We start from the raw sequence: 27,025 nt of genomic DNA, 5'->3' as shown, positions 1-27,025 counted from the left end.
CGGGTGATCTTGTCATTTTCACACCCTTTTCTAAAGTGTATTTGCATTTTCCCTCCATTCTTTCCTTTATAAGGACACTTTTTTTTTTTTACTTTCCCCCAGTTATCATCCTTCTTATTTCCATCTTTAACCGGATCTACGGCCACGTTATGTCACATGACTAATTTACTCTCATTTGGGGGATAAATAACTCATCCAACAATGTGGGAAGATTACATTTTGCCCCTCAGATTTTGGCTTTTTGTGGCAGGTACACCCACGCCAACAACTAATAACTTATGTTCATCAAAGTATGGTATATTTTATTTAACAGAAAAAAAGATTGACTTCAAGAGTATAATGGTCAATTCGTCCTTACTCTATTGTCTCTTTGTCAAGCTAGGTGCGTTTCTTATTTTGCTTTGTCTCTTATCATGTTGATTATATGCCAACTTCAAAAGTTTAGGCTAAGTTTGGAAGCCATAAAAAAAAAAAAAAGAACTCTAAGGTTTAGTTATTTGACTAATTTATAGTTTGGGCTAAATCTTGTTAATGATAGGTTTTATTAAGTATGATATTCTAAATTATGGTAGAAGTGATTTATAAAATAGATATACTAAAAGACATGTTTAAATTACGATAATATGATGATCTCATGAAGATAAATCGAATGAATTACCCCTCTAGAATGGGGGAGGATAGAAAAATCTCTTCTACAGAATATAACCCAAAGTGCATTTTTGCATTTCCTTTATCGCTTTATATCGTTAAAGAGTTACAACTTGAAAGCAACCATCAATAATGCAAATTCGTCGCCTTTCATGTATAAGTCCTCAAGGATACCCTATTTTCTCATCCCTAGGTAATTTGATGCTGATGGTTAAGATAACTTATAGTGGCCGGGAAAAAAAACTAGTTCATGACATTTAAATGACGAAAAAGACTCGAGTCAACATGATGCAGCCATGTCGGGAGCATTCTCAACCACGAAGATCAGCTCGCATTAAAACTCAACATGCCTCACATCGATAAGTCCAAGAGTCCCGCATTCAAGTCTATGCATTCAAGTGCAAAACTTGTGGGGCTAATCTAAGTGATTACCTTGGTTACTAGGTTAACTCCCATGGTGGTTATTTGCTGGACAAAACTTGTGCAAGAATTTTGGAAGTAGATTCACAAGCCTAGAGAGTCAAAGTACAAGTCCCCATGTCTGTAAATGCATTTCGGATTTCTAGTTATTTTTTTCTAGTTACTAGGACTTTTATTGTTTTCTAGTTCCCAAATGGCTTTATTGTTAGGGGAATTCCTATTTGATTAATGTCTCGAGTTTAAGCTGTTTATGGAATCTAACATAGTTGAAGGATATAAATCGATTTTGTTAACCAATAGGAAAGAAATCCAAAGAATTCTAATTGGATTAGAATTGCTTTTGAAGAGAATATATATCCATATATTGGGGATCCGTTTCTATTTCAAAAAGAAAAAGGAGAAGTCCTCTATCGTGCCATGACAAAGATAATGGGCACACATATTATAAAATTCATATGACCTCATGTGGTAGGCCCAAGTAAAAAGGTGTAAAAGTTGTTGACCCATATAGAAACACAACAAATTGGGGCATGGGTTTTCTAAGAGAGAACACTATAGCCGATGGGTCCCTTAACGCATTTATTGTACGGAGAAGACAAGGAAGTATAAGTCACACAATACAAACTATTTTTGTTTTCATCCGTGCGTAGAGCAAACAAGACGAGTATCGAATTTTCTCTCTATGAGTTTCTGAGTGAGTTCTATGTAAGATATTGTGAGATATTATTTATGTGTTTACTTTGGGCTTAATTTAGGAGAGGAAAACACTCGAATGGATGAGCGATTGTAACTCTGAATCTCCAATTATAGTGGAGTGTTGGCTCTCCCCATGGACGTAAATACCGACATTTGGAGCAAATCACGTAAATATCTGGTGTCCTTTATCATTCATCATTTATTTCTTTGGTATTTTCGTATTAACATATTTGCAAGATCTGTTAGCGTTTCCGCATTATATTTGAATAATTAGTATCAGAGTTACGATTAGAGTTTCTGTACATTGATTTAGGGCTTTTACTTGTCCGATCATTTTCTGAAAATTCTGTTATTACAATTATATTTGGAGTCAAATTTGAGATTAAGAAGTTTATCGGGAGAAACAACTTTGGATTACGGAGCCTCAAGATGGAAGCGTTATTAACAATTCAAGGTTTAGCTGAAGCATTAGAGGGTAAGGATAAGTTGCCCAAAACAATGAAAGATGACGAAAAGGATGTGTTAATGAGGAAAGCGAGAAGTACAATCATGTTATACCTATTGGATGATGTATTGATAGAGATAGCCGAGGATAAGAATGCCGTAGCATTGTGGGCTAAACTTCAAGTACTCTATATAATGAAAGTTTAAACAATCGCTTGTATATGCTGAAAATGATGTTTTAGTTTCGGAAAGTTGAAGGCACATCCATCAAAGCCCATTTAGATGAGTTTAATAAACTCATGGTGGACTTGAAGAACATCAATGAGGCCCCGCCTGATGAGAAATAAGGTATGATATTGTTAGCATCTCTACTAGATTCTTTTGAGTACTTTATAGATTGATTACCATAGGAGCGTATTACAATTACCTTAGAAGAGGTAAAGTCCTTTTTATTTTCTAAGAAGTGGCAAAATAAGTTAAGAGAAGATAACTAAGCGTAAAATAGTGCACAAGGTTTGGTTATCCGAGGTAGAGACGAATGAAGAGAGTCCGGAGGTAACAGATGGAAAAGCTATTCTAAATCAAGGTCTAATGTTCGAAACCATTGATGTTATCATCGTAATGGGGTAGGGCATTACATGAGAGATTGTCCTCAGTATAAAGGTAACAAAGTTAAGGTGGAGTCTGCAAGCCATTATAGTATTGTTACTACAGCAGATACTAGTTCTAGTGATGCATATGTTTTGTTAACAGTCGCCACGAGTTCATCAAGTGATGAATGGGTGCTTGATTCTAGATGTTCTTATCATGTGACTTCTCATAGACACTGGTTTACTACCCGTCGATGCACGGAGGATGGTAAGGTGCTTATGGAAAACGGTGTTGCTTGTGAAGTAGCGAGAATCAGAACAATTCAAATTAAGATGCACAATAGAGTGGTGTGAACATTAATAGATGTAAGGCATGTACCGGAACCGAGAAGGAACCTTATCTTGTTGAGTGCTCTTGATAGGGTCGAATACCGAATTTCTACTGAAGGTGGAGTTATAAAGGTCTCTTGAAGTGTGCTTACCATGATGCGAAGGAAGATAGACTGCAAGCTGTATATCCTCTAAGGGAAAGACGGTGATTAGCTCGTCTGCTAGATTCTTTGATACTTCAAGTGAGGATACAATATAGTTATGACATATGAGACTTGGATACATAAGTGAGAGGGAGAAGATTGTTCTGAGTCATAAGGGTATACTGGGAGGTCATCGAATTGAGAAGCTATACTTTTGGGATTACTGTAACATGGGTGGTCAGTGAAGAATGAAGTTCAAGACGGTAGTTCACCGAACCTCGGAGATTGTAAGCTGCATACATTCGGACTTATAGGGACCCTCTCCGGTTCCGTCCAAGGGTAGTGCCAGGTATGTATTGTCTTTTGTTGATGATGTTTCGAGAAAAGTCTAGATTTATCTTCTTAATCACAAGAACGATATGCTTGGTTGGTTCAAGTCATTGAAGGCGATAATTTAAAAGTAGATAGATAGAAAGATCTTGTGCCCGAGAACCGATAAAGGTTTTGGAATTCTATTGTGATGAGCTTAGTCAGAGGAAGGTATAGTGAGACACTGCACTATTGCCAACATATCACGGCTAAACGGAGTTGCGGAACCGATGAATAGAATTATATTGGAGATAGCTTGCTCTTTACTCTCCAATGCTGGATTGGATGAAAATTTCTTAGTTGATGCGCTTAATATTGCTTGTTGGTTAGTGAACAAATCACTATCACTAGAAATTGATTGGAAAGCTCTTGAGAAAATGTAGTCAAGTAAGCCTGTTGATTACACCGAACCGAGAGTGTTTGGTTGCCTTGCTTATGCTCATGTGAGTGATGGCATGCTGGAGCTAGAGATAAGGAAGTGCATATCCCTAGGCTATGTACATGGGTGAAGGGATACAAGCTGTGGTGCACCGAGGAAGATTCACCCAATTTTATGTTTAGTAGAGATGTTACCTTTAACGAATCTGCTCTGTTTCATAATAGGAGTGGGGGATCAATTGGGGAGAAAGATCTGGATGGTGTTTAGAAACAGATGGAGCCTAGAGATATTCAGAGTGCATTAAATGTGACTGAATCGGCAGAGTCACTAGATTTCGTAGCAGTTGACAGTTGTTTTGAGGTCATAGATGATGAAGCTTCGAGATGGTCAGCAAAGGTGGATGAGATAGCGCAACGGTTGTATGAAGATATTAAAATAGATAATTTAGGTGCAGTAGATATAGTTTCAGGTATAGAGATGTAGAGAGAGACTATTGGAATGTTGCAAGTGACTCAAAAGAGTTATGTTAGGAAAGAGTTAAAGTGATTCAACATGCAATCACGAAATTATGTAAGTATCTTGTTTACTGCATAATATAAATTATCTAATATTTCATAGTGTACTTGGATGGAGGTAGAGTAATTGTCACATACTTCACATGCTAGTACTATAGGTTGTCCGAATTATGCCATGGATAGTACTAGGATTGCTCTATTACATGCAGTTAGAAAAATGTATATAATTAATCCAGGTATACATTGTGATGCTATGAGTGGATCCTCTTGGTTTTGTTAGGGACAACATACATTAGAGTATATTATGGAGTACATTGTGATGTTATGAGTGGATCCTCTACGGTCTTGTTGACGATTGAGACTAGAAACATGATAGCAATAGAAAAAATTGAAGACGCAATGTGGTCTAATGGCTTAGTTGGTGATGTTGACATAGGATATTCGGTTGATGTAATGTTCGATAGAAGTCAGAGATGTCACTTGAGAATCAAGTTCATTGGTGACTGGAATCTCTACGTTATATATAACATGTCAAGAGATGTTGTGACTTAGAAGTTTCTTGCAGTGGAGAATCCTCGGTACATGTAGACCGACTTAATTTCACTAAATAAGTTCAAGCTCTGCTTGAGCTTGTTAGATGTCTATGATGGTTAAGCGCCTGTCGGGTGGCATTAGGAGAGTAGCATGGATGATGAGTACTACGACTTGACTTCAAATGCCGAGCCAAGGTGGAAATTGTTAAATTAATGTCTCAAGTTTAAGCTGTTTACGAAATCCAATGCGATTAAAGGATATAAATCGATTTTTTTAACCAATAATCCAAAGAATTCTAATTGAATTAGAATTGTTTTTGAAGAGAATATATATCCATATATTGAGGATTCGCTTCTATTTCAAAAAGAAGAAGGAGAAGTCCTCTATCACTAAATGACAAAGATAATGGGCACACATGTTATATAATATACATGACCTCATGTGGCAGGTCCAAGTCAAAAGATGTAAAAGTTGTTGCCCATATAAAAACAAAACGAATTGGGCCGTGAGTTTTCTAAGAGAGAACACTATAGCCATTGGGTTACTTCGTGCGTTCGCCGAACAAAGAAGACAAAGAAGTAGAAGTCATACAGTGAAGGAGCTCTCTTCTCCCTTAGATACCGCACGAAAGATCAAAAGGAAAAGAGCATGCGATCATTTATTGTTTTCATCCGTGCGTAGAGCAAATTATACGAGTATCGGATTTTCTCTTGGTGAGTTTCTGAGTGAGTTATCTATGAGAGATTGTGAGATACTATTTATGGGTTTGCTTTGACCTTAATTTAGGTGCGGAAAACACTCGAATGCATGAGCAATTGTTACTCCAATTCATCTAAATATAGTGGATTATTATTGTTGGCGCTCATCATGGATATAGGTACTGACATTCAGACCGAATCACATAAATATTTGGTGTCATTTATCATTCCTCATTTATTTCTTTGGTATTTTAACATTGACATATTTGTAAGATCCGTTAGCGTTTCTGCGTTATATCTCAATAATTCCTATGTTCGTCTAGTTCTCATGTCTTTATTCTTCATTTATTTCCAAATTCTGTGTTCCTCTATATAATGAGGAGAGTTCTCCATTACAAGACAAGCGAATTCGATTAATGAAAATTGCAAAGTGCATTTCCTTAAACCTTGAAGAGTTCATGTCTTTGAAAACCTAGAAGAGCTTTTACTTCATCCTAGAAGAGTCATAGCTTCTCAAACTCTACATTCTTGAAGAGTTCCAGCCATCAATCTAGAAGAATTGATACCCTATGGACTTCCTTGGAGGCTTGGAAGAGTAACCATTGAAGCTCCTATACTTTTTCTTATTCGGTTCATTCACGCACCCTTCATGACTCTTCTACAATGCTTATCTCAGAAAAATTAAGACACAAAAGTTGTAGATCCAAGAGTTCTCAAAAGATTGGCAATGGAATCAGGTTATTCTAATATGTATCAACAGAGTTACATCCATCCTCTCGAGGTCACACAGAATTGAAATGTCTGCTCGTGTTCATGCAAAGTCACTCTCCCGATCCCATTATTTCGATAGTCATATCAAGACCGCATCACAACGAGAGGCATGTGAACCGAAATCATGCAAAGTTGCTAAGAGTTCCGATAAACGATGAAAAATAGTCGACTCAACGAGAGGCATGTGAACCGAAATCATGCAATGTTGTGAAGAGTTTTGTTATATGTATCATAATACAATACCATTACTTTTTTAATGCATTTTTTAAATGATAACTCAAGAAGAGATGAAGTTAACCTTATCTTGCCGATTTTGGTTTAGGTTTCACTTGTAGATGATTCATGACAGAATATTTGGTAATGAGGGTTAAGATATTTATGAGAAAAGGAAAAGCCATCTTAGATGAGTAAACCTTGGAAATATGATTTTTCAAGTTGAAAGATATTGTGGGACAACATTCAACCGCTTTAAAAGTTTAAGCAGTTATATGAATGCGTGACTCAATAATTTAATTACTCCAACGCTCTTGTTCATGTGAAGGTTGGATGTTGGCCTAAATCTAAAGCATGAAAATATGTTCAATCGAAAAGCTTAAATTGTTAGATATTGTGAGGTTAGTACTAACTGATTTAAAAGTTTAAATTGTTATATAAAGGCATAGTTTAGTATTTATGTATCGTTTGAAATAATTTGGTCAATGAAAACCTTTTTCATTGTCTACAACAATTTATGTCTGACCATTATTGTGCGGGATTAGAATATTTTTCGTCTATTCATCTTATAAGTTATACATGTGATTATTTTTACGGAAATATTTTTTCTGAATCATTCATTGCTCACAAAACAAACGAGCGACATTGCAAGTGCGAAGTGCTTACTTAGCATGAAGGAATGAAAGAATCTTATCATCATCATCATAATCACAGATTAACACCCTATTTGATAACCCATTAAGTAAAAAAAAAAAAAGTTCAACGCTTAATATGATTAAGCTTTTTTGATGACTTTAATATAATTAACTAAATGACTCAATTGTAAAAAAATAAAAAAAATCACTTAATCGACTAAGTAAGAGGAGGGCTGCTCAATTCATATACTAAAAGAAAATTGATGATAGCTAAACTCTTGTCAAAATATACCTAAAAAACTTGACGATAATGATTTTCTTTCTATGAATGGAAATTGATTGATAACATGCAATTATCAATTTGTAATTATCGTCAAACAACTCTAGAATCTATCTTCAGCAGTAAAGATTATCAGTTAAAAAAAACAAAACCTAGTTAAAAGTGATTTGTTTCTTAGAAAGGAGCCATGACATTTAATGACATGGCACTCTAAAGAGGAAATCAAGGGCTAGGCCACGTGGCTAGGCTGCTCTGCTGGTGGGTAGGGGAGGAAGGCTTGGCCATCGATCCAGTCCAATTAATGTCACAAAAGTAGGCCCAGGGAAGGGGGCCCACTTGCCAAGGAGGTACTCATTAGGGAGAGCTTGATGTTTAGCACACTTTCAACGGGCTTCATATTGGCCCATTTTGTTGACATGCAATGTTTACACTCAACAAAGTATATTACGTGGACGAATACACTTTCCATCCGGCAGTTGATCCGGTGTAACCAGCCAATCATAACTACCATGTGCTAAGAATCACGTCCTACTCGACTGATAAGGACAATCGTCATTCTATTAAGTTGCCATCCATTCGCTTCAACTGTATATATGCCAACTCTTAATAACGTTCAATTTATTTGTCATCTATCTGCTTCATCGGTGCGAAACTCCTAGAACACTAGTTTCTGGATAGACATAGTGGAAATACGATACCTTAATTCGTTGGGATCATCGAGGAGAATCAACTCGTCGAGATCATTGAGGAGAATCAAAGTCTGAGCTCAATCCGGGTGCCTTGACGGCTAAACTTTCGCTAGACAAATATATTTTGGATGTGTCATAAATGGGTGGGATGCTAAGTTCAGCCCTTAAGATATATGAGTAGATGAGCAATTACACGGGGCTCCAAACAGGGCATTGAGCAATAATTTTACAAAAAATTCGTTCTTTTTCGTCATGATCCTCCATAGAGAGCCAACAACTACCCCGGACATGTCCATCCTCGTTAGGTAATTGACTAATTGAGGCACTACACAACCGTAGTGGCTTCTAACAAAGCCGATAAAATGAGGTTCCCACAGTGCAACCACGTAATGGAGCACTACTAGGTATTGGTCATAGCCAAATCCCACTGACAGATTCAACACACACACACATTCATATAAATATAAATATATGTATATATTTATATTTATTTAAATGAAAGTAGGGACACACGATGGGTCTTTAAAGGAAAGGAACCCAAAGTATTGTAGACTCCAAGGTTGCACATTTGAAGGGACAAGCACTTTATGAGACTGAAAAATTCTTGCTTTACCTCACCAGCTTCCATGGACTTCACTTCATTGCACCCCACTTTTGATTGCATGGCTTTACAGGGCAAGACGATGCCAACCACTAGAGAATTCCGAGTCATGACAAGAAATGATGAAGTCGGTCATGCTCACAGTCTGTCTTTCTACGTCCTCCTTTAACTTTATAAGTGAGCAAATCGTTTTGACAGGAATAGTGGGAGCAGACCGCAAAATTGAATCTTCGGGATAATTTATAAAGTGATGTGTTGGGGTCTAATTCGTTGAATGGTTGAATATGACTCACTATAGTGGGAGATGACCTTTCGAAGCAATTCGCAAGTGAGGTCCATCTTAATTAGCATTATTACGTGAATCGGATTGGGTCCTTACAAAGAGTATTGGAGAAGCGCATCAGCCAAAGTCTGCTAGTTACACCGTGCGAGTCACCGCCTGAACTTGTTTCGGACAATGCTACCGCTGTGAGTCATCTCTCGATACTATAGAGGCCATCTCTACAATCAAATTGCCACCACCTTTACCATTCCTTTTAAAAATAGACTAAAGTCTGGATTAGGGTTTGATAGTTAAAAATACCATCAATGCAAAAAAGTGACATAAAATATAGGACTAAAATGCTGAACCATCGCGGTCACCACCTTGTGCTCCTGTAGGTGTTTGGCCCACCTGGAATCTGGCTATGTAGTTACAATTTGCGATATGTCATTTTCCAATGAAGCGCTGAAGATGTTATTTTACCTCACATATAGAGTGGATCTGAATCTTAAGTTTAAAAAAAAAAAAAACAAAATCCCTAACACAAAAGTAAAACCTAAAATCAAAGGTGAAAGTCTCATACATCTCAAACACTATGATAAGAATAGCATTTCTTACTCATAGGCTCCGTTCATTTCGTGGAAAATAACTTCCAGACAAATATTTTTCACATTTTTACAGCCTTTCAGTTCACAGAAAATAAATGAAGCAAAGAAAACATTTTCTGTCAATGAAAAAGACACCTTCAAAAGTGAGGGAAGTGGTTTTTATCTTTTTGAAAGAAAAAAATTTGTTTTTCGTGGAGAGTAATGTCTCTCCTCTATTTTCTCTCTATTGACATTCTTCGAATTTTATGATAATTTGTTATTTTAAAATGATTTTCTTTTTTTCTTTTTTTTTTCTTCCTCTGCTAGTCGCCGTGGAGGAAGGAGAAAAAAAAGAGAAAAAAAAAGAGAAAAAGAAAACATAAATAAAATTTGATTTGAAAAAAGAACAGAAAAATAGGAAAAAGAGAATAAAGATAAACAAAGAAAAGAAAAAGTAAAAATAAATTTTTTAAAAAGATTACACATAGGAAAATCAAATCCGAATTTACATGCCAAATCATGGTAAGTATTTTCGAGTTTATTTTTCAGGATTCAGTCAAACACCGAAAAATATTGTACGAAACAAACAGAGCCTTAATTTCAGCAGATTAGCGAAAATGAATGTTGAAACAATTATTCCTTGTACTTTGCAATGGACTAAAAGACGGTGGTCGTACTTTGCAATTTTTTGTAGCTGCTAAAGTATGATTTCGCAGCCTCATTCTTTTCATCACATCAACGTCGCCTTTTGCTTCATATTTTGCACCTTGGGTGGTTGACTATATTTTGAAAATCTGTGGAATTTTAATCACAATGACCTAATTTATTTTTATTTTTATTTTAAAGTTCACGCATGGACCAAAACCACAATCTTCCACAAATCTTATCCTCAGATGGAAGATTGGAATTTGCCAGTAGACAGGAAATCATGTGTTTGGCAATAGAATCAGATTCATCTTCCACTAATCAAGCTCTAGGAACATGGGTAGAATTTCCTTTCTAGAAACCGTTTCTTGTCATACCTCCTCAATCATTTTAGATTGTTCAATAATATGGAGTATACCTTCTTCTTTTTCCTAGTAACGCGGGCACGAACACTGAAGCCAAATTGTCTGAAGACACATGAAAAATTCGCAAGACTTACGAATCAGGTAAGTCCGAGAGTGTGTTTGGTTCGGCTTTCTGAAAGGACTTTGGGTCTACAAAATCCCTTGATGAAAGCCATGGTGTTCAGTACAAAATTTTTGGACCACTTGGGAGAAATGTTGGCATTAGCAAAGTTGAAAGCCCAAGGTAGGTGGTGACTTCTTTGGGGTTTCAATAATTTTGGAAGGCAATTTTAAGGGCAAAAGGACACTTAGAAAGGTAAGTCTGAGAGTGTGTTTGGTTCGGCTTTCCAAAAGGATTTTGGGTCTCCAAAATCCCTTGATGAAAGCCATGGTGTTCAGTACAAAATTTTTGGACAACTTGGGAGAAATGTTGGCATTAGCAAAGTTGAAAGCCCAAGGTAGGTGGTGACTTCTTTGGGGTTTCAATAATTTTGGAAGGCAATTTTAAGGGCAAAAGGATACTTAGAATGTTAATATTTGTGTAAGGATCTTACTTTAGTGCCAATATATATTGTTTAAATCACTTAAATGCTAATATTTTTGAAAACGATTATTCGAGTGCCAACTCCAGTGAGCATTGTCGGAAATCATAAGTGGTGCTTAGGTGGCTCATTGGAGGATCCAAATCAGTTATAAAAAAAAGCTAAAAATTAATAAAAAAATCCCATGTAATATTAACAAAATTAAAAATAAGTTAGAAAACTAAAAAGTGAGAAAAATATAAAAAATGAAAAAGGAAACAAGAGTTGCAGCGGCGAGGGCTTGCACAGCCTCACTGTTGCCACCCTACCATCATCAGCAATGGCCAGCGGGGGCCACCGAGCCTCGACAAGTGACCGGCGATCGCCTTGCCTTGCCCTCTAAGGTCGAGGCCTCGCCAGCCATCGGCGGGATTCGTCGGCCATCGACCGGGGCTCGGTGACCCTTGCTAGACCATCCCCCACCCTTACCAGCCATTGCCGGCAATGGGGGCGAGCAACGGCGAGGGTCGTTCAAGTCCTCACCGTAGCAACTATCTTTTTTCTTTTTTCATAAATACTACTTTTAAATTTTTTAAGCTTATTTTTTAATTTACTTTTCTAAAAGAAATTGCCACATGCAATTATTTAAAAAAAAAAATTGCCACGTGTGCTGCCTTTTCTTAAAAAAAAAAAAATCCATGTAATATTGAAAAATTAATAAAAATGCAATGTTTATTGTTTGGTAGGAATTGACACTAAAGTAATTGTTTTTTCTTCGTTTTGGTACTTAAGTGAGCTCTTAAGTAATTATCTTTTCTTCGATTTGGTACTTAAGTGAGCCGGCGAAAAATATTAGCATCAAAATGAGCGTCGTATACTAATATTGAACTTCAGTTATCCTTTTGCCCAAATTTAAGCAAGAATGAGCATTTTTTTTTTAAAATTGACTTATTTCATATGTGAATCCTATTTTGCTCTCATAAAGTAACTGTTCATTTGAGGGAGGAAGAAAGTTCTTTCATCTTTTTCCATAAGAGAGAAATTGTAATCATTCAAGAACAAAGAGGATGGCGAGCGAGCTCGTGATCAACACAAATAGATCGACAAGTTCATCATTGATCTCGAGTCCTAGATGAGCACGCTCTCGGATCTTATTCAATCTCTCTAGCTCCTTCGACAAGGCTTTCCCTCACTATTGGATGGTCATGGGCATCTCTCATCCCGAAAGCCAACTTAAAGGATGAGACTACCCATCACACTTATAAACTAAAAACACCAACCCTTTTGACAACCGGCAAGGGATAGCCCTAATAATCTCATCCTCACACATCAAGCATTGGATCGGAGCCGCAATAATATGTATCTCTTCCATGTGATTATTGGGTCCAAATGACTGTTGGGTTTAGATTTGTTGGTAACCTAGGCTCTAATACTAGTGTTGGGTGGTCTTGAGCATCTCTAACTCCAAAAGATAGTTCAAAGGATGATACTTTACCTCATATTTATAAATCGATCACTAGCCCCTTCAACAAATTATATGGGATAATCAACAAATAGAACCTCCAAACCGTTAGCTCCTCCTCCCTCGAGGCCCTAGACTGCCTCTCTAGTTGAGAGGCCTCCCTCCCCGACCACGCATCTCCTACCCCCAAAATGTCTTGGGAGATCTGGATTTTGCGACCTTCAACGACAGCAAGCGTTGTCGAGGTTGCACAACCCTCGGCATTGTCTCGCAAGGGCCGCTCGAGATCACGCGACTCTCGATGCCGCCTTGCCCGGGCCACTTGAGAGCTAGCAAGATATGGGTTCCTTGCCCTCGGACAAGCAATATCTAGGTTTCACAACCTTAGGCGAGGCTTCCAAGGTCGTGCAATGCTTGGCGCCACCTCGCTGGGGCCATTCGAAGGACAACGAGATCTTTAAAACACCATAATCCATCAACTTCTTTTTTTTTTTTTTGGGGGGGTCATAAACCTATCAACTTCACCCGTAATAGGATTTCCGTCATTTGCACTTGAAAGTTCCGGTATTTGAGCAAGAACAACAACTCGATTGTTCCAAGTTGTTCAAATGGCTGCACGATCTCTAGGATGAAAAATGAAGCCATTTGATATATCCATCGATCTGCAAGTGATTGACCTAATATAACAAGCAATGGAGGAAGATATTCTTGAAATATCACATATCGCTCTTGTACTTGATTTATATGCTTTTTATGTACACATGGTCTCCATTCACCTATTAGTTTAAACACGTTGGTTGGAATTTCTGATGTGGTATGAAAGCCGATTCTATCCTATTTTGTTTCGTATATCCGTCCACCTTGTTCTTCATATATTTCATGTGTTATTCTCTATCCAGGTTGCAAGTGAGATATGTGTTGAAGCTCGATCTCCCTTTACCTATTAGTGTAAGTTTTTAAGTTGAACTTGTTGGAGTGAGCTGTATTTCCTATAAATTAGGGATTTTTTCTTTTTCTTTTCTTTATTATAGTTTTTTCCTAATTTATTGAGATGTTAGGGATAGCACCTGTATTGTATGTAAGAACAATTGTAATGCTGTAAAGATTCATTCGATATAGAGGAAAATATTCTTCTACATGGTATCGTAGCCTAGGGTTTGCTCCTTGTGAGTACTGTACGTTAATTCCCGATTACGGCGGTCCCGCTGTCTCACGTCGGCCGACTTCGTTTCACTCGATCGCACTCGACATCGGATCCATGGCGGATGAAAACCCTAGAAGAGAAGTGATTCCCCACCAAAATCCAGGGGGGAATTTGACCACGGAAGCATTTTTGGAGAATCTGACCACAAGATTGACTCGGATTCTGACTCAGAACCAAACTCCTCCTCCTCCTCCTCCAGCACCAACACCGCATAATGATTCGGCTCCATCTCGGATTGCGATTAAATTGGATGGAACCAACTATGGCTTATGGTCTCAGGTTGTCGAGATGTACATCACAGGCAAAGACAAGTTGGGGTATATCAATGGAGACCTTCCCCAGCCTTTGCCTACGGATCCTGTTTTTAGGAAGTGGAAAACCGAGGACTCGACCGTGAAAGGATGGCTCATCAACTCCATGGATCCGGCGTTGATTGGCAATTTTATCAGATTCCCCACCGCTAAAGCTGTGTGGGATTCCGTAGCTACCTCCTTTTTTGATGGCACCGATACTTCCCAGGTGTATGATTTAAAGCGCCCGGTATCACGACTCAAGCAAGCTGGAGGACCAATCGAAAAATACTACAACGATCTTCAAGGACTTTGGCGTGAAATTGATTTCCGTAGGCCTAATCCTATGGTGTGTCCCGCAGATATTGAGCGCTCTAATAATGATGTTCAAGAGGATAGGGTTTACCTTTTTCTGGATGGACTTGATGATCGTCTCGACAAGGTTCGTGCGGATGTCTTGCGGATGCAGCCTTTCCCCACCGTTGAGCAAGCCTATGCACGCGTCCGTAGGGAAGATGTGCGCCAAACCGTGATGCTGACCAATGCCGATGGTTTGCTTACGGGTACAGCAATGGTCTCATGGGGCAATCGAGGAGTCCCGTCTCTGCAGTTGATGGCGAGCGATTCGATGGGTAGAGGCGGGCGCTCTCGATCCGTTGTTAAAGCCAAGTCTCAAGTGCCTGGTGGCTGTTCTCACTGTGGCAATCCCAAACACACTAGGGACACTTGTTTTAAGCTACATGGATTCCCGAATTGGTGGGATGATTTTCAAGCGAAGAAGAAGAAATCACAAGCGGAACCGGGCAAGAGTGCAGGCCGGGCATCCTTAGTGACTGGGAGTTCGTCTCTTTCCTTAGTTCCGATGGTACCTTCAACTAATTCTTCCACCCTTCCTCTTGAAGGTAATTGTGGTTCTATTTTTTTCACTACTCGTCATGGTGGAAACAATGGCTGGATTATCGACTCGGGCGCCACCGATCACATGACACCCGACCCCAATGATCTAGTCAACCATACCTCACCGCGGCGAGACAGTGTGTATAATGCTAATGGACATCGCCATCCCGTCACCGGGGCTGGGAGTGTGGCTCTCACGCCATCTCTTTCTCTATCTCATACGTTACTTGTGCCCTCTTTGTCCAACCGTTTATTGTCCGTTGGACAAATTACTGATGAGTTGAATTGCCGTATTCTTATGTACCCGGATTTTTGTTTGTTTCAGGACATTCTCACGAAGGAGATTATTGGGCGTGGTACTAAGAAGGAGGGGCTATATATTGTGGATGATCTCAGCTCTAGCTGTGCCTATCACACTTCCGGTCGATCTGTTAGTAAGGAGAAGGATGTTTGGTTGTGGCACCGTCGGTTAGGGCATCCATCATTTAGATATTTGAAGTATTTTTTTCCCGAGTTGTTTCGTGGTTTATCGAATTCTGCTTTTTAATGTGAAACATGCATTATGGCAAAGAGTCACCGTGTTTCTTTTCCTTTGAGCTCTAATAAAAGTAGCAAGCCTTTTTGTTTGGTTCATTCTGATGTGTGGGGTGCATCTCCAATTACTACAATATCTGGAATGAGATGGTTTATAACCTTTGTTGATGACTACACACGTATGACATGGTTGTATCCGATGAAGCATAAAGATGAGGCTCCTAACATATTCCGCATGTTTCATAAAATGGTTGCCACTCAATTTGGAGCTCGTATTCAGATTTTTCGCACGGATAATGGTGGAGAATATATCAATCAACACCTTACCTCTTATTTTAAGGAACATGGTCTCATTCATGAGACCTCTTGCACTCAAACTCCTCGGCAGAACGGTGTGGCTGAACGAAAGAATCGCCACATTCTAGAGACGGCGAGAGCTCTTCCGGTCGGCGGTAATGTTCCAAAAAGGTTCCGGAATGCAGCGGTGGTCACAGCCGTTCACTTGATGAATCATATGCCATCTCGTGTGTTGCAATTTCAAACTCCATTACAAGCTCTATCCCGGTTTGTGCCTCTCCCTTCAGTCTTGACAATACCTCCTAAAGTGTTTGGTTGTGTGGCTTTTGTGCATCTTCACAAGAACCAACGCACTAAACTTGACCTGTGTGCGGTACGATGTGTATTTATTGGTTACGGAGCTCACCAAAAGGGGTATTGCTGTTATGATCCAACGACCAAGAAGACACATGTTACCATGAACGTGACTTTTCCGGAGTCTGAGTCCTATTTTTCTCCACCTCATTGTTCCTTTCAGGGGGAAAATTATAGTGAAAGGAAAAATTGGTGGGACATTGGCATGGAAGGTGTGGAGTTAGGAGGACATGTGGAGTCCAGGGTGCAACTAGGTGGGGCTGGACCATTAACCAACTCACAGAAAGTTCCATCGATGCGGTTTAATGAGCACCTAGGCCATGGTTCGATGGCGGGCAATGAGGGGGAGGGGGCGATGGTAGATGATGAAGGGGAGGGTAATCGTTATTTAGTTGAAAGTGGAGATGACCAGCAGCTTATATCTACACCTAATGAGCAAGATTAACCAGCTTCTTCACAAATTGCCCCTTCTTCCGTACCCGACCACTCTCTTGAGAATGATCCCGAGGTAAGCTCTCTTTCTGATCTTGAGGTTTCTGATGATCCTGATTTGGTTGTTAGATATAAACTCCCCGACAGGCATAACCGGGGCAAGCCTCCTAGTCGGTACTCACCGGATGTGGAGGAAAGAAGGTCTAAATATCCCATTGCTAATTTTGTGTCAACAAGAAGATTGTCGGAATTTTGTAAGGCTTTTGTGTCAAATGTATCAGCTGTTCGAATTCCGAATGGGGTGGGAGAGGCCTTGAAGGATCCAAAATGGGTCCAAGCTATGAAGGGGGAGATGGAAGTATTAGAAAAAAATCAAACTTGGAGGCTTGTAGAGTTGCCGGAAGGAAAGAAAGCAGTGGGGTGTAAGTGGGTGTTCACCATTAAACACAAGGTAGATGGTACCATTGAGAGGTACAAGGCTCGATTGGTCGCAAAAGGATACACACGGACTTATGGTGTGGATTATCAGGAGACTTTCTCTCCGGTTGCAAAATTGAATACTGTGCGGGTTTTGCTGTCACTTGCTGCAAATTTGGATTGGCCATTGCATCGCTTTGATGTGAAGAATGCATTTCTTCATGGAGATTTGGAGGAAGAGATTTACATGGAGGTTCCACCTGGATATGGGTGTGTTGATAAGCCGAATGTTGTTTGTAGACTGAAGAGATCGTTATATGGTTTGAAGCAGTCACCTCGTGCCTGGTTTGGTCGGTTCAGCTCAGCCATGAGAAAGTACGGTTATTCCCAGAGCAATTCAGATCACACTTTATTTTTGAAGCAAAGCCAAGGTAAGGTGACTGCTATGATAATATATGTTGATGATATGATCATCACGGGGAAGATACTGAAGAAATTTCGAGGCTTCAAGAGAAGTTGGCGGAAGAATTTGAGATGAAGGACTTGGGAGGACTGAAGTATTTCTTAGGTATTGAGGTAGCTAGGTCTAAGAAAGGAATTTTTTTGTCACGGAGAAAATACGTACTTGATTTGTTGGCGTAAGTGGGAATGTTGGACTGTAAGCCCGCCGATACTCCTATGGTGCGGAATCATAAACTTGGAGAGTATCCCGATCAAGTGCCAACTAATAAGGAGAGGTATCAAAGGTTAGTAGGAAGATTAATTTATTTATCTCACACTCGCCCGGACATTGCTTATGCAGTAAGTGTTGTGAGTCAATTTATGCATGCTCCTAGTGAAGAGCATATGAATGCAGTATATCGTATCCTTCGATATTTAAAGTCGGCTCCAGGGAGAGGGATAATGTTTGCAAAGAATGGTCACCTTGCAGTAGAAGGATATACGGATGCGGATTGGGCAGGGAACGCCACGGATAGAAGGTCCACGTCAGGTTATCTCACATTTGTAGGAGGTAACTTGGTAACGTGGAGGAGCAAAAAGCAAACAGTTGTAGCCTTATCCAGTGCCGAGGCAGAATTTAGAGGAGTAGCAAAGGGATTGTGTGAGTTATTATGGCTTAAAAAGTTGTTGTCCGAACTTGGGTATCCACCGTAGTCCGGGATGAAGTTGTTTTGTGATAATAAAGCCGCTATAGCTATCTCTCATAATCCAGTTCAGCATGATCGAACCAAACATGTTGAAGTTGATAGACACTTTGTCAAGGAGAACTTGGATGCTAAAATGATTTAGTTGCCCTTTGTCAAATCTGAAGATCGGTTGGCCGATGTTTTGACCAAAGCCGTGTCAAGTAGAATGTTTGAGAGCTCACTCATCAAGATGGGTATCGAAGACATCTTCTCACCCACTTGAGGGGGAGTGTTGGAGTGAGCTGTATTTCCTATAAATTATGGATTTTTTCTTTTTCTTTTCTTTATTATAGTTTTTTCCTAATTTATTGAGATGTTAGGGATAGCACCTGTATTGTATATAAGAACAATTGTAATGCTGTAAAGATTCATTCGATATAGAGGAAAATATTCTTCTACAGAACTTTCTAACATATACTGCCCTTTCTCAAGTACAGTACTATGTGAATAAAAGACGATCCCTGAATTAGTTTCGTGAAGCTTTAGTAGTGCCCACATCTACGAATATTCCGTCCATTATGTTTGTGCAGATGAGAGGCGCTTGAAATTAAATGAACTTCTTCAAGCTTATCAGCTTAGGAAAAACTCCAAATAGATCAAACCCTAAGGAGGGCCAAAGTTTTCGAGGTTGTGTTCGTTCTGCAGGCATATTCAAATGGGAACAAAACGGCTTCCCAAGCTCTCAGAGAGTCAAAGGTCCTGTCTCTTTCCAGAAAAAAGAACGTCAAGCAAGGATTGCTTTCCTCTTGGCCTCGTCAGATGTTCACCATCTTTTTGGGAAGGAACTTTGAAAAAAGAAAAAGACAAAGAAAAGGAAAACAGGTGCAAAGACTTCCACTATCAATTGCTACAATTTTCTATGCTATATATTTAGTATTATTCTGAGTTGAGAAATTTATGAGTTGACCCGATCGATTAATTCCACCTTCAACATGAAGCCATAAGCTCTCCGACGCCGCAGGAATTTGCAATGATCGGATTTTCCATCAAGAAAATATCATAACTTTTTTCCCCGATTGTTCTTTTGGCTGCGATCCTAGAAATCTGAGATTCTTACACTTTTTCAACATTTGAACCACATCAGTGAAAAATTTTGGTCATAAGCTTTTCGTTAGCGCATAGATTGAGTCAATTGGATGGATGGTTCCAGCCAACCATCTGAAAGCAGAGACATCTCAACTCACCTCATCCTGGGCGGGCAATTAATTGGGGATTAGCCCGCTTCCAATTTCCGATGTCAAATAGAACTTCGATAGCTTAACTAGCAAATACCTTCTCCTTGGTGAGTTGAAGTGGGCTTCATCATGAGCTGTCTCATAATAAAGAAAAGTTATGCCTCATCAATCATAAACCTTTTGGGTTTGTGCCAATTCAGCCAAATGCGGCCAATTTTAGCCGGAGATCTATGTCGGTCTTGACGTGGATAATTTTATTTATTTTTATTTTCTATTAATTAATTTATTTTTATTTTCCTTCCTTATTTTTAATTTTTAATTAAACATAGCATCATTCTGCCGGTGCCAATGTTGACAATCTTATGATTTGATCCGATCGATTAATCCCACATTAATGCCACAAAAATCACGCTGATCGAATTAACTTCAGCCCCTGTTATCCATCCGACTTGGCTCCCCTACTGTACACTTTTTTTTAAAAAATTGAACTACGCTTAAAAAGAATCGGGGTTTGGCCCAAAAAACGGATTAGATTGCATAAGGCGGGCTAGGTCCTAGCAAAGGCAAATTTTCCCAATTCCAATTATCATTTTGGTTAGGTGTGAGCAGTTTCAGGATCCTTCCAAGATTCAAGTGGAACCTGGAACCTACCGTTGAGATCGGTTCCTCATTTTTGAGAACGTGAAACCTACCCTACATATCTTGGAACTTGGAATCTACATTGTCACAAGTTTTAGAGTGAGTTATAGGGTCTATCCAGGTTCCACCTATAGTATTAATTGAACGATTGCAGTGAATTATCACATCTAATGACCACCATTTGTTATTGTTACAATCCACCGACTATAACTCATATTTAAATATAAGAAGAATAAGAAATGTTAACAAAATAAAAGTATCGATCATAGATATCACTAAAAATGAAATCTCGGACTAATAGTTTCAAGATTACACATTTATCATCGGACGCCATGGTATACCGCAGGATCGTGCTAAGACATAGAACAAGAAAACACAAAGGCTTGTTCTAAGTTTCATGTTCCACCTCTTAGAACCCGAAACCTACCTATCGGAACCGGTTCTGAATTAGGTTATAAAATCAAATAAAATAGCCATTACTTTGCTGTTTTTTTTTTTTTTTGATATGACAAAAAAAAAACTAGGCTTTTTTATTAAAAAAAATAGCCCATCGTAATGTCGAGATTTTCTTGAAATGTACAAAAAATATGTCTTCACTAGTTGCTGTTCGAGTAAAATAAAGCTAGCATATTTTATTATATCTCTAGGCCGCCATCCTATTTGTTTTAATTCTTCAATGTCATGATTTTCCAATTATGTTTTTGAAACATATATTTAGTTTCTTTAACAATATTAGTCACTTTCAAAACCAATCTTATACATGGTCGAAAGGGCAAAAATATCCCTATCTAAGTAAGCCAAATAATAACATGGCTGTGTCAATTTTGAATCTAAACATGGATATGCAATAACACGTCATTGGTCAACTGCACATGATAGACATGGCAAAAGATGACTCATGCATACCTTGAATGTCATTGCATATTTTCAAATTGATTGATGGCGTCTCGATCATTTATTTTTAAAGCCACCAACTTTCCAAAACATTCTTTAACAGCCTCCACCGTAACTGAACTCCCACCAATCTAGGGATATCCCCGTGTAATTGCTTGTAGGTTAAATCTTCATGTGAGTGCCCTAGAAGATACATGAATGGGTGTACGTGCCTGACAGCTGCTAAACCTAATTTCGAGATACGACCATCGAGATTCGGTTACTTGGAGGTCTATGAAACACCACATGTGAACATTCTAATAGTTACTCGGGGAAATGTGGGTGTTGAAATATATAAATATTAAACCATGATTTCTTTTAACTGTTTAAACTTTTAAAGCAGCTGGCTGTGACCCCATAAAATCTTTCATGGTATCAGAGTGACTTCAAACATTTTTAGGCCCTTATTTGCCTTCATAATGAATATGTCCACGCTTAGTACTAGACAAAAAGACCAGACTAAACGTGAGAAGGAGTGTTGGAATATATAAATATTAAATCATGTCTTCTTTTAATAGTTTAAACTTTTAGAGCAGTTAGTTGTGTCCCATAAAATCTTTCATGAAAGAGTTGTCCTAACTTTTAATTGGGTTCGGACAATGGTGACTTAGGATGGCACACAATCCTCTTGTATAAGATAAGTGGGGGTTAACATGCCCGGATATTCCTCTTATCTATTCATGCATGTCACAGCACTTATTCTTTGTCATCACGAGCACTTGTTCTCTCGTGTATACCGCTTTCTGCTAGGTTTCAGATTCCGATTGGAGAATAATACCGTCCTCAAGGATTCTTATCACAAGACATAAACAATGTATCGTAAAAAAAAGAAAAAACAAATACTTGGTGGTAACTACTAGTAGAAAGGGACGCAAAAAATGGTAGTGGATTCTGACCAATGAAAGCTAAACAAAACAAATAAAGATTGTCAGTGGCCAAATGGGACAAAACTCCCACGAAAATGTTAGGCTCATGTTCTTTTGAGATCAATTATATAATCAAAAGGATATACTGCTCTTTGGCTTTCCTTTTTCTCGCAGATCCTTTTTGTTGGTTCACTGAACTAAGAATCGGAACTAGTCCACGTTCATTCTCATTTGTATATATAATGCTTGCTGATGATGCAATAGGCAGGACTCGAGAAGTCCTATAAGAGAGCGTGATAGGAAGTTCAAAGGTGGTTCGTGCGCGCATTAAACAACATTACTATCACAGAGGGAGAGCGAGAGAGAGATGGAATGGCGGAAGGGTTATCTCGACGCCATACTCGTGCCATTAGGATTTCTGATAAGCTTGGGCTACCATGTTTGGCTGTGGCACAAGGTCCGGACCGAGCCACTTAGCACCATTATAGGCACGAACGCGAGAGGACGGCGCTTCTGGGTCGCCGCCATGATGAAGGTAATTTCATCTGTAACACTTCTTTTTGCCATGTACATACGTACTTGTTCTAGTATTTCTATCGTCCACAACGACACAGCTCCCCTAGATCTTCTGTCGCTAAATTTTCACTTCATTTCATCAACCACCTAAACTTCGAGGCCCTATACCCGTCAGTGACATTGAGGAATTCCTGTTCTGCCAATTGTTAGCTAGAGAAACAGCTTTCCATCCACATGTGTTGTTAATAACTGTCCGAGTAGTAACTATTTTAATCTTTTTATAGAACGATTGAATCACAAATATGTTCATAGGTCTCATGCAAATCTTTTCTCTCCATTTTCTTTCGAGAGAAATGAACAGGAAAGATACCCCAAATTAAAAAGAAAAATACGATGAAGAGTAAGGTTCTACAAAGTATATGAACTGCCATTGAGGGAATATCCCCATGCGTTAATTTCCCATGTATTTTATGATTTCATGAAAGATAAATGATTTGAATTTTTTTTTAATGATCTCTTATATTGCTTGAAACAATTAGTATATGACAAGTGTTTTCATTACAGAGGTGGACGATGAAAATAATTTTTGTAAGTTCATTTTTATAAGCGACACAAGTCATCAACTTTAAGAAAATATTTCCCAAATCATTCATTTTTTTCGCGAAACAAACGAACCTTACATCATCATCATTTATGTGCTAGGTTCAAACATAGAAGAACTCTTAGTTTCAGTTCATTTTATTTCGATTGATTTTAGGTGCCACTGCTTTACAAGCGTTTGAAATTGAAAGATAGAAAATGCTGATAGGTATAATATTTCTTGATCTAATGCTACCATTTAGGTAGACAAAATCAAGTGCATGGTGAAACGTTGCCCAGCATTGTATTTTCTGTCTCCATAAAGATACATGGTGCCTAATTTCCTTCTTGCATAGAGGAATTAAAAAAAAAATCCATTATCATTATGTTGCTATTCTTTGCTATTCCAGAGCATAAAATCTGATATTCCTTAGTGCTTTCCATGTGACCATCCATAGCATAATATTCTTAGAATGTACAGTCAGAGAGGTGAGCGAAGTGCGCTTCCCAATCATCAAAGCATAATGAAAACGTTCATGAGCTAAAGCGATGCCATCGCGACGACGCGGAGTATCAACGTCCTAGAGCTTTATCTTACTTATTTGGGTGTGAATCCGAATATATGCTTCGGTCTGAGGTGTCTCTGTACGAAGCAAAACACATTCTAACAATTTAGACAATAATTAGATTCCGTTTTATGCAACATTTCATGATAATCATCGTCACGCAAAAAAGGGTTAGTCCAGTTTTCATAAAATAAATGGCAAAATCTTTGTAATCACGGCGCCCTCGTGGGAGGATGGGACGGGATTGGGATCCTTTAAAACTAGTAGATATGTTTATTTGGTAAAATTTGCCTTCTAAAAGACTTAACTGTCCTTCCTCGTAAACAAATGCACGCAAAGATATCAAGACCATTGAGAAAGCCCTAATTTTTCCTCTAACATCTCCTCGCCGCACCGCAGTCGACATCGTCCCCGACTCCCCCAGTGTCTCCCTGACATTGCCGATTGCATCGAATCTCGTGTCCCCATCAGCTGGTTCGGAACCTCTATCCTTGTACCTCTGTCTCCTTGAGGCCACATCGTTGACCTTGGGTAACACTAGATCTTGGGTCACCCTAGGCAGGTTGATGACGGATTTTGGCTTTCGACAACATCCAACTAGGGAGAGAGATTTCTATCTTCGATTATGGAGCGTCGGTACTATAATAGGTAATTTAGAGGATTTTTATCCCACTGGGTTATAGCTAATACTGAAATGCCGTATGACCACCTAATTTTGAATTACCGCGACTTTGAAAATTCAAATGCGTTACAGCACTTCCTTTGACATAATTAAACTGCAGCATCACTATAGCACCGCTTGTCAGCTACAGGAAACAAACTCTTGAACTCGCAGACATAAGCAAACTCTAAATGAGTTTTTGAGGATAATATAGTTTTGATCGTTTTGTATGAACTCCACAAGAGGAAATTACCACAACAGTCCTAAACCTTTTGACAACTTGTCAATTTAGCCCTAAACCTTTCAATTATGTCAATTTAGTCCTAAACCTTTTGACGATCTGCCAATTTAGTCTTAAAGCTTTCAATTATGACAATTTAGTCCTAAATTTTTTGAAATTGTGCCAATCAATCCTAAATCTATTGAAGTTTTGCCGTTTTAGTCCTAAATTTATTATTTGAGTAATTGGCCGAAAGGACTAAATTGACAATTCATTAAAAGAATTACGACTAGTTTGGTAAATCATTAAAAAATTCAGGACTAAATTGACATAATTTAAAGGTTTAGGACTAAATTGGTATAATTGAAAGGTTTACGATTGAATTGGTACAAGGGCAATAGGTTTAGGACTTTTTCGACAATTTTCGCACTCCACAATGAAATAAACATATGCTTAGAATATACTTAATATACTTCGAATAAGAATAGCCACTTTCCAACTCCCGCTTGTGGGGTTGGCCAAGATAACTAAACAACTAAACGAAACTACCGGGGAATGTCTGCTAAATGTGATGCGCGTTCTAGAAATTGCCACATATTCTGTCCATAGGAGAGATGACGTTGCACGTTTTATGCTCTACCCTGAATAGGATATTCTCAAATTGATAGTACGTGAACTTTGACATGAATTGACTGATCTTAGGTGATAATCTCGGGTCCGCTTTATAAATAATGAAAAGTCCAGAGTGCTTTTATGTAATCCGAATTCTGAAAATGGAATATATATTTTTTTTGGTCGAACTGAAAATGGAATATAATCATGCTGAGGTTTCGTACGAATTTGCTATGTGGCCAACAAAACATTAGAAGTACTAGAACTATGTGATACTATCAACTATTGAAACGCAGGAAGCCATTTATTGAACTTCCGAAAGTATAGGACATGGATGTTTGTGGGATTTCTCTATAGTTCCATAAAACAAGCTCAAGGTCAACATTTGATCTATTTGTAGGATAATGACAAGAAGAACATTTTGGCAGTACAAACTCTCCGGAACACCATCATGGGGTCGACCCTCATGGCCACCACGTCGATCCTCCTGTGCTCGGGCCTGGCAGCGGTGATAAGCAGTTCCTACAGCGTGAAGAAGCCACTAAACGACTCTGTGTATGGCGGGCACGGTGAGTTCATGGTGGCCATGAAGTACGTCACCCTCCTCACCATCTTCCTCTTCTCTTTCCTCTGCCACTCCCTCTCCATTCGGTTCATCAACCAGGTCAACTTCCTCATCAACACTCCGCTGCAGCAAGCGGACCCTGAGACAGCGTCCATAGTCAACCCCGAGTACATCTCCGAGCTCCTGGAGAGGGGATTTCTCCTCAACACCGTGGGGAACCGGCTTTTCTACGCAGCGATCCCTCTACTGCTCTGGATCTTCGGGCCAGTCCCCGTGTTTCTTTGCTCGGTGACATTGGTTCCGGTGCTGTATAACCTGGATTTCGTGTTTGGGAGTGGCCAGAAGTGTAGTAAGTTGGAGGTGGGGAAGAGAAATGGTGACTTAGTATGATGCGAAGAGAGTGCATGGAAAGGTTCTTTCTGAGGTTTTCCATTTAAAACTGTAAAATTATTTGCCTTTATATGCTTATGTACTTGTTCGCTCGTTTTGAGACGGGAATATTTTTTACCGAAATTCATTCTTCGGTTTTTATTAAGAGGGTCCTACGGCTCAAGTGTTAAGGAGAATTCACGCAAAAGGTGTTTGGATGTATGAATGTGTATGGATAGATTTAATGTAAATGAATTGAATACGGATTGTGAATTGAATGACCAAGAGTCAAGTGTCTATACAACTTACAATACTTCTAAAGAAAGCAGTAGATTACAAGAAAGTAAACTTGGTTACTTGAAACATAAAGGTATGGGAAATATGAAGTGCCAGAAAAGTTAAACTGCAATGAAATTGAGTTTTTTTTGTTGATCAATTGCGCGAGGGGCCTTCTCCTTCATCATCACCGCATATTTATCATCCTTTGCTCCTTATAACCACCCAACCGCTCAATCGATTATTCCAAGGTTTTCAAATCTTGAATTTTGGCGCTTCTAACAACTTCCATTTAATCCTGATCTTCATGGCATATCCGCCAAAATTCAAATGACTTTTTTTGAATTCATAACCTCCACAATCAGTTCAAATCTTTTTTGATAACTTCCTCATGATCTTTGTGATCTGTTTGTGCTCATTATTTTTGGTTTTTACTTGTAACTCCCTTGCTAATGCGGCTAAGTTGGCGCATTCATGTTCAATTGTATTGTTGTACTTCCCGATTATTGACTTTCCTTATAGTCCTATCGGAAAGTCTTCTCGCTGCTCTTAAGTTACCGGACCTCGAGGCCCAGTAGCCCTACCATTCGTTCGGTACCT

The 27,025-nt window shown here is 38.9% G+C and overlaps 1 protein-coding gene across 1 annotated transcript; it reads left to right on the top strand.

Annotated features, from left to right (window-relative positions):
• Positions 1-22,292: 22,292 nt before the first annotated feature.
• On the top strand, positions 22,293-26,249 carry LOC115756153. Its single transcript, XM_030695838.2, has 2 exons — positions 22,293-22,596; positions 25,616-26,249. The coding sequence occupies exons 1-2, from the start codon at positions 22,429-22,431 to the stop codon at positions 26,168-26,170; spliced, it is 723 nt and encodes a 240-aa protein (XP_030551698.1). The 5' UTR covers positions 22,293-22,428; the 3' UTR covers positions 26,171-26,249.
• The last annotated feature ends 776 nt before the right edge of the window (positions 26,250-27,025 follow it).

The sequence above is a fragment of the Rhodamnia argentea genome, chromosome 4, assembly GCF_020921035.1.
Source record: "Rhodamnia argentea isolate NSW1041297 chromosome 4, ASM2092103v1, whole genome shotgun sequence".
In the NCBI taxonomy this organism is placed as follows: Eukaryota; Viridiplantae; Streptophyta; class Magnoliopsida; order Myrtales; family Myrtaceae; genus Rhodamnia; species Rhodamnia argentea.
Note: the sequence above shows the minus strand (reverse complement) of the source record. Positions and strands in the feature narration are given on the sequence as shown.